General features: G+C 44.0%; 1 protein-coding gene across 1 annotated transcript in view; it reads left to right on the forward strand.

Moving 5' to 3' along the window:
* CRYBG1 (crystallin beta-gamma domain containing 1) overlaps positions 1-13221 on the forward strand; it is a 185848-nt gene that overhangs the window by 133070 nt on the left and 39557 nt on the right. Inside the window, exons 3-6 of the mRNA XM_045499179.1 lie at positions 122-1737; positions 7080-9417; positions 12467-12514; positions 12600-12718. Coding sequence (XP_045355135.1) covers positions 122-1737; positions 7080-9417; positions 12467-12514; positions 12600-12718 — 4121 coding nt within the window. The remainder of the gene's footprint in view (positions 1-121; positions 1738-7079; positions 9418-12466; positions 12515-12599; positions 12719-13221) is intronic.

Consider the following 13221-nt stretch of genomic DNA (forward strand, 5'->3'; position numbering starts at 1 on the left):
TTTCAATCAGAGACTGGTCTGTTACCATTTTGGCTTGTAGTTCTGCTATGTACTTACTATTAAAGAGGGGAAAACCCAGATTTTTTATAGTTTCTCTCCCCCAATCCCTTTTATTTTCCAGTCCAGAGCACAACCACCAGAAGAAAACAAAAGGAAGCCGGTTTTGGGGAAACTTGGCAATCTGTTCACGGCAGGAAGGAGAAGGACCAGCAGAAACGGGTTAGAGAGTCCCACCAGCTCCAGTGCCAAATCAGTGTCTCCCAAAGATGTAGCCTCTTCCAAACCCCCAGAAAGAGAGAATGAGAAGCGTAAACCTCTGGGCAACCAACCAAAGCAAACTGACACGTGTGAGGAGGGTTCCCCGCAGGAGAAGCCCCAGGGGTCGGAGGAGCACCCGGAGACCTGTGTACAGGTGGACCCCCCTGACGCCAAGCTGTCACCTTGCACGAGCAGCCAGGCAGCGGCGGCGGCTGGGCAGCAGTGCCGTGAATGTGATTCACTCCAATTAGAACCTCTGGAGGCAGAGGGAGAGTCTTTCCCAGGTGCCACCACCGCTGCCAAGCAGCTGCATTCCTCACCAGAGAATTCCTCCAGGCAAGAGAACGCAGAGACGCTGGCCCGCAGCCCGGGGGAGGACGCTTCACCGGGCACTGGCTTCCAGCAGGAGACAGCCCAGGGTGCGAGGAGTGTGCCGGGGTCGCCCACCAGGGAGAGTTCCGGGGCTGGACTAAGGGAGGCCACCGACACAGCCCCCCGTGTGTGTGCCGGGGCAGTCCGTGTGGGGCCCCAAGACACGCGCAGCCGCTCCCCCGAGGACGCGGCCGCTCCTCCAGGTGACCCACCGGCGGAGGGCGAGGGGAACCGCGCTGGCTCAGCGCAGGCAGACGGCAAAGCCGGGACCCAAGGACAACATTGCCGGCCTGGCGAGCGCACCCATCCCGCCACAGTGTTAACTTTGGACATCTACTTGAGCAAGACTGAAGTGGCACAGGTGGACGAGCCGGTTGCGATTACTCCGGGGGCAGAAGATTTCGGCGATTCCGACGACATGGAGAAGAGGTCCGGCGGCCGCAGGTCGGGCAGGCGGAGAAGATCGCAGAAATCCACCGACTCCCCCGGGCCCGACACGGCGCCGCCCGACAGCGCGGGCAGGGACGACGCGGTGTTCGACTACGAGGTGGCGCCAAACGCGGCCACCGAGAACGGCTCCGCGGAAAAGAAAGTGAAATCTCCGCGGGCGGCCCCCGACGGGGGCGTTGCCTCTGCTGCGAGCGCGGAGTCCAAGCCCAGCCCCGGTTCCAGAGGGCAGCTCCGCGGGGAGTCGGAGCGCGGCAAGCAGCCGCCGCAGGCCTCGTCTCCCACCAAGAGGAGGGGCAAGAGCCGGGTCTCCGAGGCCGCGCCCACCTCGCCTGCAGGCGGCCCTCGGGCTCCCGCCAAGGAGTCCCCCCCCAAGAGGGCGCCGGCGCCCGACCCGGCCGCCAAGGGTGCCGCGGGGGACAACGGGGAGGAGGCGGCCCGCGTCATCCCCCGCGAGCTCACGGTCAAGAGCAGCTCGCTGCTGCCGGAGATCAAGCCCGAGCACAAGAGGGGCCTGCTCCCCAACCACTTCGACGGCCGGGGAGAAGCAAGTCGAAGCAAAGAGCTGGGCAGGTCGGCCGGTGGTTCTGACGCCGAGAGCTTGAAGCCCAGGAGCCATTTCGGTGTGGGCAGGTCGACGGTGACCACTAAAGTGACCCTGTAAGTAGCGGCGGGTTGGGGCCTGGTGGAGCTGTGGGTCTCAGCTCACGTGCCGAGGGGCGTTTCCGGGAGGCTCGGGGTCTTTGCGTTTGTGGAAGAGCTCTCTCTCTGCACTGAACTTTCCCCTCTATGTTGGAAAGAAGTGAAGGGCTAGTTAACGCAGTTGAAGATGGCACTTTGGGAGCCTCCTGGGTTGTTCATTAACTGTTTTGGTAGATTTAAGCTGAATGAATGTAAAAATCTCTTGAGGCTGGATGTTTACATAATTAACTGAAAGAAGACTGCTTGGCCTGACAGGAGCTAAATCTTTATTCAAAATGTACACCAGCATTCTTGGATAGGGCCCTCTTGACGCCTATGCAGTGAATTTGAAAACATGGAGCAAACACTCTTCTGTTCACTATGACCCAGTAGCTTTGATGTGGGTGAGTTTAAGATAACTCACATAACTTTTTTCTGGAATTTAGTGCAGCTTGAAAGAAAAAAAAATTTTTTTTCTAATTCCCCTTCTTAGAATATTCAGGAGTTGAGAGTGGTGTTTTTGCCCCCAGGTTAAAAGTAATTCTTAGTTATTGAAATGGAGAAAGGACCAGGTTCTTACTGGGAGACTGTTAAAATGACACATCGGAAGGATCAAGCTCAACAACAGTTTGGCTACCTGCTGTTAAGTTCATTGATTTCCGCTCCCCGCCCCCCCAAATATTTATTGAGTACCTTCTGTGCATGGTATGGTGCCAAGAACTATGGGGAAAAACTGATACTATGATTCAGTATATTGCCCTTGAGAAGTTTATGGCCCACTCTGGCAGGGCAAGACACAGATAAATATCTCTATGAGGTAGGTGATAGCTGTTGGAACTGCGAAGTGGGGTGCTGGCTGTGAAGGCTGAGGAGGTATAAAGCCCGAAGAAATCACTCTTGGCTTTCTGGAGATGGGCTTGTTGCGCCTTGATGCTAAATGTGGTTTGTATAGGTGGATGGGGTAGGGAGGGCTCTTTTTAGAACTCAAGATTCTCCCCTTGCCATACTCTCGCTTCCTCACCTCCCAGTTCGCACCTGTGAAAAATAAACATCTAAACTCCTCACGTTTTTCCTGCATTTACACATTTATTAAAAGAGCTTGTGTTTTCACAGCATTTTGATGCTTAAACCGAATGGGTTTCATTCTATTTGAACTGTTGGATACATAAGCTTTAGAGTAGGAGGTCTGTTTGGTAAACACTTGAGGGACAATCTGCTTAATGAGTAATTTGAGCTACCTCACCAGCTGCCACCCTGGAGACCTTTGATAAAGTCAGCTATTTATTCTGTAATGGCTGTGTCAGAGAAATAACCAGAGTGAATGATGCCAATTATTTGTAGAAGGCCAGCGTGACGGACATTCAGACCTTCTAAGGGTGAGCCTGAGAAGAGTTGCTGTGTGTGTAGCTGTTTCTTACCCTTACTGGTCTTCCGATCAGAAAACACCAGTGGAAAAACCAGAAATGTTACACTGCTCAGGAGTAAACAAACCTGGGAAGCGATCTTATAATGAAACTCACAGATCTTATAATGAAACTCATAAAAGTGACGTTTACTGTACAAGAACTAAACCACATGTCTTTTTCTCCATGCAGATTGTTTTCTACCCAAAACTTTCCCTTTGTCAGGCATTTGGCTTATTTGTGTTTTCCACAGGGCGTTGCACTTGGTGAATCGACAAACTATTGAAATGGGAAATTAATTCCTTCTAGCTTTTTTTTTCTCTTTGATGGATTTTTTTTTCCAGTTTTTTTCCTCTGATTGTATTTCAAGAAGAGATGTTACTCAGATTATTTTTAAAAACAATTTGCATCTGAAGTGTTAAAATTATTTTATATTCCCTGAAAGATGACTATGCAGCAGCATGTTTCTTGATGCTTTTAGAAAATTTGCATCTTCAAGTCTCTACCAAGTGTTAAATGTTGTGATTCTTAACAGTGGTATGTTTAGAATATGGAGAATTTTCCTCTGCTAGCCACAGCTTTTAGACACCAGATTTTCCCCTCTCACGTTATAATAAAGGCATTACAACATGAATTACAGAAGCCTTCCTTTTAATCAGTTTGAGCTGGGTTAATTGTAGTGACTCGTGGTAGCAGAACTTAATAGCACAGAAAGTTTGGTTGTAAAATATATTTTGATCTTGGTGTAAATCTTTAATATGTAGATGTGTTTCCTGTCCTTAAGGTAGTTAGTTGTCTAACCTGCAGCATTTTCCATTTACATCACAAGATCTACTTTGATGTTTGACTGTTCCTTGAGCTGACTTGTGAGAATGTTTAAAATGTGTATTTCCTGGTATGTGAACATCCCTCACTAACTGGTGGCATCTGTAAACTCTGCTTTTCTAATCCACTGGCTTTAGAATTTAATCTTCGAGGCAGTGCTTATAAGTTAATTTTCCTTTTCAATTTAAGATCTGGGCCCACCATGAGGGAGCCTGGCTATCTTATGGAGATAGATATAGGGGAAAGCAATGCCTAAAAGAATATATCAAATTTAGTATTTAAATAAAATTCCTAAAAATAAAGCCTAAATTCTTTTTTTTTTTTTTTAATTTTTTTTTTTTTCAACGTTTATTTATTTTTTTGGGACAGAGAGAGACAGAGCATGAACGGGGGAGGGGCAGAGAGAGAGGGAGACACAGAATCGGAAACAGGCTCCAGGCTCTGAGCCATCAGCCCAGAGCCCGACGCGGGGCTCGAACTCACGGACCGCGAGATCGTGACCTGGCTGAAGTCGGACGCTTGACCGACTGCGCCACCCAGGCGCCCCAAAGCCTAAATTCTTAATGCTGTATTTGGGAAGAACTTCTCAAGTCTTCTCTTTTTTTTTTTTTTTGTAATGTTTATTTATTTATTTTTGAGAGGGGACGGGGGGAGGGCAGAGAGAGAGAGGGAGACAGAGAATCCCAAGCAGGCTCCGCATTGTTAGTGGCTCAGAGCCTGACATGAGGTCATGACCTGAGCCAAAATCAAAAGTCAGATGCTTAACTGATTGAGCCACACAGGCGCCCCTCAGTCTTCTCATTTTGTCCCAAAGGATAAGGAATCTCTCCCAAAGTCCTACTGCCTGTTCCTTCAAAAGGCTCCTCCTTCCTGAAGGCCAGTGAATCCATGTGGAGGCACCATGAGATTTCAGTGCTTCTCTACTTTGTATTCCCATTATCAAGGTGGCCTCCAAAATATGATGGCTTAATTTTATAGATCTCGTGATAATTCATTAACTTCTTGAATATGTAAAGCTAGGAAGGACCAGATTTGGTCCCTGAGGTCTGGAGAAGCAGAAGAGTTGAGTGGGCAGGAGCATGGCATCTGAAACCAGAACACCTGGTTTCAAATTATGACCCTGTCACTCACTAGCTGTGTGACTTCTGGCAAAATACCTACCTTCTCTAGGCTTTAATTTCCTCGTCTTAAAAAAGAACGTATAAAATTGTACATTAGGCAAGCACAGTGTTTCTCAAGTTGTGTCAGTGATTGTTAGTGGTTAGTATCTCTTCGTTTTATAAACCACGAGACCCGTGGTTTAGACATTTTTTTGTTTTTAGCTTTGGAGTCCATTTTTCTAGGAAAGCTTATATAAAAGTGCTGTATGAAGCAGATAAGTAGAAATGATTCTGGTTGAAAGGAGTGAGGCTGGCCAGCAGCCCCTTTCATCAGTCTCTATGGTCCCTACTGTATCCGTTGAAGAGAACTCCAAGAATTCCTTCAGCCATAACTTGGGGTGTGTGGGGTGCAGTGAGGAACTCTGTTCTAAACTATCTAGTTCGTTTGTGCTTTGCAGATAGAGAAGGTAGCCAGTCCAGTGAGTTAACTTGACCAAGCTCACACAGATAATTAGTGTTAAGAGCTAGGACCTGAGCTGGCTAATGTCATACAGAGAACACGTTGTTTCTCAGAAAGAAGACAGTATGTACATTCAAAGATTTTTGATTTCCACGAGAGGGTAATTACAACCAAGAAAAGTAATAGTTTATAGAGCAAGGGGAAACTCCCTTTGCCCAAAAAATGATGACAAAACCAACAATTGAGTAATGAAAGTAAATTATGGTACATCTATATGATGAAACTTTTATGTAGACTTATAAAAAACTTTTCAAATTTTTTAGTAACTTAAAAAGTGTTAAAAATGTGAAATATAAGATTAATCTTTTTCTGAAAGATGAGATCTGAAGCTCTGTGGACAGAATCATCCCAATTCTGTTAAAAAATATTTTACTATACATACAGATTCTGAATTATACTAAAATGTTAACAGGGAGATTGAATGGTAGGATTGTGAGTGATTTTTCATTTTTATATTATCCAAACGTTCTGTAGTGAACACACTTATATAATCAGAATAAAGTTACATGAAGGAAGATGGAGGGAATAAAATATCCAAAGAGGTAAATAATAGATAAATATTTTTATAATCTAGCTTTGTGAAATGTTTAAAAAGTTATGATGAAATGAATATTCAACTGATGTTTACAATGATATGTAAAAATCATTTACATATTTAAAATAAGGGAGTACATTAAATATTTAAATTCATTCTAATGTTCTTCAGGGCCTAAGATGTCTTCAGACTCTAGTGTTGAGCACTGTGCTCACATACTAGGTACTTGATAAACTTGCTAACCTCCTACCTCCAGACTTGCTTAGTTAAATCATATAGAAGCAAAACATCCGTTAAAAATAGTTGATAGTGTGAGGCACCTGGGTGGCTCAGACAGTTAAGCCTCTGACTCTGGGTTTCAGTTCAGGTCATGATCTCATGGTTCTTGAGTTCAAGCTCCACGTTGGGCTCTGTGCTGACAGTGCAGAGCCAGCTTGGGATTCTCACTCTCCCTCTCTCCCTGCCCCTCCCCAAATCACACTGTCTCTGTCTCTGTCAAAAATAAACTTTAAAAAAGAATAAAAATAGTGGATAGAATCTTTAGGATTGTTTAAAAATAGTCTCATGAGGTTAAACAAATTATAATAATAATTAAAAAAAAAAGTCTCATGAGGGGCACCTGGGTGGCTCAGTCGGTTAAGCGTCCGACTTCAGCTCAGGTCATGATCTCACGGTTTGTGAGTTCGAGGCCCGCATCGGCCTCTGTGCTGACAGCTCAGAACCTGGAGCCTGCTTCAGATTCTGTGTCTCTGTCTCTCTGCCCCTCCCCCACTCGTGCTCTATTTCTCTGTGTCTCAAAATTAAATAAGCATTAAAAAAAATAGTCTCATGAAAAAATGAATGTTCTATACCAGAAAGATGTTGGTTTTGGAATAAATTGGTATGTTCACTTTTTAAAACTAGGCCAATAACTTTATCTTCCTGCTTTATTTTTGCAGCCCTGCCAAGCCCAAACATGTGGAACTAAATCTTAAAACCCCTAAGAATCCTGACAGCTTGGGAAATGAGCATAATCCATTTAGCCAGCCAGTTCATAAAGGAAACACTGCCAACAAAATCTCCTTGTTTGAAAACAAACGGGCAAACAGTAGTCCAAGACATGCTGACATTCGAGGCACAAGGAACACTCCTGCCTCTAATAAAACATTTGTCGGGAGGGCGAAGCTGAACTTAGCCAAAAAAGCCAAGGAAATGGAGCAATCCGAAAAGAAAGTAATGCCAAGTAGTCACCAGAATGGTATGCGGGTGAAGGAAACCTCTGCAGAATCCAAAGTTACTGAAGAGGAGATTGCACCAGCAGCCGGGAGCCCCCGTGCAGGAGGATCGGAAGGCGAGCCCGCCGAGGGTCAAGCTCTTGGTTGTCCGCTTACCCAAGGTGATAGAGCAGATGTGCAAACAGATGCTGACTGCCCTTCCGAAGCAGTGGTTACTGCTCTGATTCCTGTTAAGGACCACAAGCTCTTAGGAGAGGATGACTCAAAGCCTGCAGACAGCAAAAGACTTGTACTCAAAAATATGACTGATCCAGCAGAAGACATTCCCGCCCTTCTTGATACCAAAGAGTCCCCTCCAACAGCCAGACCAAAGCCCCAGGATACGTTTTCTGACTCACAGCCCCCAGCTGAGTCATCTAACGGGCCTTCTCTTTCACAGCCTGCACCCAAAGACACATGTGTTGAAGCTCCCACGAGCAATTTTCCATGCACTGATCTAAAAGTGTCAGAAAACCATAATGGATGTGTTCTGCCCATGTCACAAAAGAATGATGAGAACGTGCCCCCCTCCAAACTTGCAGGAGAAGGAGGAGAAGCAAGCCCTCCTTTGTCCACAGAGCACAGCCCGGGAGCCGTGGGCACCGAGGGTCCGTCCAAGGTCCTTGTCCAGGTCCGATCCTTCATGCTCCCCGTGGAGAACACCCAGGATGTAGGCCCCCAGGTCCTCTCAGAGATCTCTGCAGTTAGAGAAGCACAGTTGCCAAGTTGTCACAACGATGAACTTGAAGTGGTTTCTGTTGCAAGCTGTGCTCCCCAGAAAGAGGAAGTTCTGGGCAACGAGAGCACATCACCCAAACACACTCACTGCAAAGAGGAACACGCAGCGAAATCTGGCCCACAAGTTATGCCGCCAGAACCAGAGAAAACTCTGCCTATCCAGGCTCAAAGTCAGGGCGACAGAAGAGCCCCGAAGACTGAATCCAGCCCCGTCAGCTCCTCCGGTGACCGAAATCCTTCAGAAGCTCCTCAAAGTCCACATCGGAATGTTGTGAATGGCCAGGACAGCCCTGCCAGTCTTTTGAACATTTCTGCTGGTAGCGATGATAGTGTATTTGATTCTTCTTCCGATATGGAAAAATTCACTGAAATTATCAAAAAGATGGACAGCACGGTCTGTGTGCCTCAGAAAAAAAAGAAGTCCAGGGTGCCAAACTCTCCTGCCCCTCACTTTGTCATGCCTCCTATTCACGAGGACAATTTGGAAAAGGTGTTAGATCCCAACGTGTTTACCTTTGGTTTGGGAAAGAAAAGGGAAAACCAGCCAGAAATGTCACCGGCCTTACAGCTGATGCAGAACCTTGACACAAAATCCAAACTGAGGCCCAAACGTACATCCACTGAGCAAAGTATTCTCTTCAAGTCCTTGTACGCTCACACTAATGGGAAAGACGAACCTCTGCTGGCTCCAGAAACAAATGACAAAGAGAACAAAGAGATTACAAATGGGGGCGTTAAGAGATCTAGGCTAGAAAAAAGTGCACTCTTCTCAAGCATGTTATCTTCTTTACCACACGACAAAATCTTTTCTCCCTCTGTGACATCAGTCAGTACTATGACCACATCTTTCGGTGCTTCTCAGAACAGTTCTCTTTCTCGGTCTTTGCCGTTGCAGCCCGGGGCCGAGGGTGCCCCGCCCTGCGGTTCAGACAAAGAACAGCCAAACCTTCCAGCCAACAGCGTAAAGGTCTTCAACTTCAACACCACAAATCCGTCTCCTTTGGGTTTGAAAAGTCCAGGCTACATGGAGAAATACCTGCCAAAAGAGGAAGCCAACGAAGATCTGGGCTCACGAAGCAATCCACACTTGCCAGAAATGAAATTTTCTGAATTTTCTAAACTGAAGAACAGTGATGATCTGGAAAAAGCTAATCATGTCGAAAGTGTTCTTAAGTCAAACTTGCCAAACTATGGAAATAGCGACACAGACTTGATGGGTCTTTTCAAATCTGGCCGGTTTGACCCAAGCGTGTCTTTTTCTGCAATGTCATTATCAGATCCAACCGTAAGTAGCAACATATTACCATTTATTGGGGGTGTTTATGAAATGAGAGGAGAGAGAGATGACAAGCCATTCGTGTTCTTTCAAATGGGTATGCGTGTGAATGAGAGTTTGCCGTTCATTTATCACATTGAAAACCTATGTGTAGAAGAGACTGCTAGGGAGGATGAAGGGTACTTAGATTCTGTCTTCAAGGTCTTAGTAGTGTAGCAGGAAAAATGAGCTACAAATATTTTAAAGCTAATGAATTTATATGTTGTATTCTGAAAGGTGTAGGTAAGGTACCTTGAGAGTTCAGAGACAGACCAGATGTTCTCTCTTAACCTGGTTCTGCATAAAAATGCTCCGTGTCATACTTAGAATTTTGAATATTTGTAAAGCTGTTTCATTTATTGAAAAAAGCCCCCACCAAGAAATCTTCCTAATCCCTTCTCTTGCGATGTAAGATTCACTCTTTCTTCCCATAAGTAGCAATAGATGATTATCCCATATAATCCAGGAACTAATTTCTCGTTATTTGGAAGATTCATCAGGGAAACATTTTTTCCTACAAAGGTGTAGAAGCATAAAGGCTTTTGGTCTGCACTGAATCTTTCCCTCAATGTGATAGAGAGGGCAACGGAACAGGATTTTGAGGAACAATTATGATTTCTCCATCTTCCTTTACCTGATTTCCAGAAGTTGTTTTCTTTACTGAGTTTTTGGTGCGAATGTGTCTTTCTGTTACCTCACTTAATGCTCAAGTGGAGGGAAGACCATGAATGAGGAAGGCAGAATGTAAGTTCCAGAGGGCAGCTATACTAGCCCCAAAACTGGAGCGGACCTCTGTTCCGGCCGCCTCACACAGCCAGTCAATTCCGATCCTGTGCCCCCTTCCTCATTTTACAGGGAGTACGGCACGTTTCTGTTTGCTGCGTGGCCTTCGGCTCGAGCCTGTCATAGAATATAACTTTGGAAGCTCTTTCAAAATGTACGGTTGGGTATCCCGTGGAAGTTCAGATCCCTCTTTTCAAAAATTTGCAAACTTTTTGGTCTCAGGACACTTTCCTATTTAAAAATTGTTGAGGACACCGAAGAGCTTTTGTTCATATGGGTTCTGCTTATTGGAATTTATTACATTAGAAATTAAATCCTGCCATTTGCAGCAACATGGTGGAACTGGGAGGGTATTATGCTGAGTGAAATAAGTCGGAGAGAGACAGATATGTTTTCACTCATATATAGAAGTTGAGAAACTTAACAGAAGACCATGGGGGAAGGGAAGGGGAAGAAATAGTTTCAAACAGAGAGGGAGGCAAACCTTAAATACAGACTCTTAAATACAGAGAACAACCTGAGGGTATATGGGGGGGGGGCTGCACAGGGGAGAGGGGAAAATGGGTGATCTGCATTGAAGAGGGCACTTGTTGGGATGAGCGCTGGATGTTGTGTGTGGACGATGAATCACAGGAATCTACCCCCAAACCAGGAACACACTGTTTATACTGTATTTTAGCCAAATTGACGATAATATTAAAAAAAAAAAAAAAGAAAAGAAATTAATACTAAGAAAAGTTTAAGTCATGAGAACACACAAGCACCTTCTATTAAGGCATCAGAGAAGTTATGCCATCACATGTCCTGGACCATCTGGAAAATTCTACCATGCTCTGTGAGAGAAAGAGACCGAAAAGGAAAATCCCCCCTTCTTAATAAGAAGTGTTCTCATGATATGAGAACACTTTTGACCTCAGTGACTTCCTGAAAGGTTTTTGGGGATCCTTCAAGGGCCCCGGGACCACGCTTTGAGAACCACTGCTGTAAACAAACAAAATTGAATCAGCACATAGCGCTCAGAAATCATAAGATTTTTGAGTGTTTCTCTCAAGCGCAAAATTTCCACTGGTCTACTTCCCATTCATTCCAGCCTTATTTTCTCTTTTTAATCATTCTTCGATCACTTCTCTTATTTGACAGCAGTCTGGTGAGTCTGACAACAGAATACACAGTTTCCCTCTGGAATCTCTTGAAAAATCACGCCAAATCAAGTAAAAAGGAGAAGCAGACAAAGTGCTTTATACTTTCTCTAGGTCTTTTTATGATTAAAAAATTTTATTTTTTGTTTTTCCGTAGGTCTTGGGCTTTGTTTATTCTATAACTATTCTGTCTTTATTGTCTTACCTGAATTTTGTTTTAAATTTCAGGCTTTGTCTTCAGCTTATCTACTTCTAATGTGTATATATAAATAAGTATATGCCGTTTGGATTTCTAATAATGCTCTCCTGAGGCCTTCTTGTGGTCTTTGGCATGCTTTCCTGTGCCATGGTGCAAGAGTGATCAGATCAAAGGCAGTCCTTAAAATAAGCATCCTGGTCAGCATTGAAAGTAGTTCATGTTTTATAATATTTTTTCATGTGTAATTACTATTTTTATTATGCATTTCTGGTTTTACTGGTCTTGTCAGCTCGTCTTGAAAATGATTAATTTTAGAGTCATAAAAAATGTATTTTGTCCATCAAAAAGGGAGGATTCAGTATACTGTGTGTAATATACTTTGTGGTATATACCATAAACCCCCTTTTATGTAGACTAATACTTGTTATGTGATAAGATGTTACTGTGAAAAGACAGTATTTATAGATTCGGATAAGTAAGTATATAAACACTTAAAACTGATGCAGCTTCTTCTAGATACATAATTAATACTTTATAATTTCTCTCAAGATTGTGCAGAGATCGTCTGAATTATAATTTCTTAGCTGAATTCTTATTCTGTGGACTGATATAAGGTCTGGCTCTTGGGCCCTGAATTTTCTAAATTGGTAGAAATATTCTACCTGTTTAAATGAGAAATTTAAATGGCACATTCAGTTAGAGGAGAAGAAGATCTCTTAATTTAATAGTGTAGACTCAAAGAGCACTTCAGTACAGCTTTGGCACAGATCAAGGTGGACTGTTTCAAAACTGATAAATTGTGAGGCAAAAATATGATCTTAAAGGATCATGGGTGGAGAAACTCTGAAGACTTTTACACAAAGTTTAATTTCTTGTGTTTTTGTTCATCTGATTACAGACACTTAGAGGAAGTGTTCCTAATAAAATCAATCCCCGGCCTGGAAAGGTAAGATGATGTTCCTTTTCTAGCCTAGATTTTATTTTAGTCTGATAACGTCCAATCCTGTGCTGCCACTCTCCTTTTCTTATAGGTAGTGATCTACAGGGACCCAGATGTCTCTGAGGAGTGCATTGAAGTTTTCGGTGACATTGAGGATTGTAGCTCTTGGAGCCTCTCTCCGGTGGTAATCGTCAAGGTCGTCAGAGGATGGTAAGAAGGGCACTTTGGGTTCCTGACTTAGAGGGTTTGTGTTTTACATTTTTAATTACCTTTTTGGTCTTCAGTACTCATTTAAAATTATGCCTTTAGCAATGTAAAGGGCAGAAAATACTAGTCTTAGTAGTAAAAGAAATTCATATGTAAGAAATTACGGTTTTTAAATATTTTTTATTTATTTTTTATTTTTACATTTATTTATTTTTGAGAGACAGAGAGAGACAGAGCACAAGCCAGGGAGGGGCAGAGAGAAAGGGAGACACAGAATCCGAAGCAGGCTCCAGGCTCTGAGCTGTCAGCACAGAGCCCAGTGGGGGGCTTGAACTCACCAATTGTGAGATCATGACCTAAGCTGAAATTGGACGCTTAACCGACTGAGCCACCCAGGTGCCCCTAAGATATTATAGTTTTTAACCACGTTTCTGATTTATAGAGGTGATGCCTTATTTATGTACAGCTTTTTTTTCCCATATATCCTCATTTCACACTGCTGGGAC

This window comes from Leopardus geoffroyi, chromosome B2 (genome assembly GCF_018350155.1).
Source record: "Leopardus geoffroyi isolate Oge1 chromosome B2, O.geoffroyi_Oge1_pat1.0, whole genome shotgun sequence".
Taxonomy (NCBI): domain Eukaryota; kingdom Metazoa; phylum Chordata; class Mammalia; order Carnivora; family Felidae; genus Leopardus; species Leopardus geoffroyi.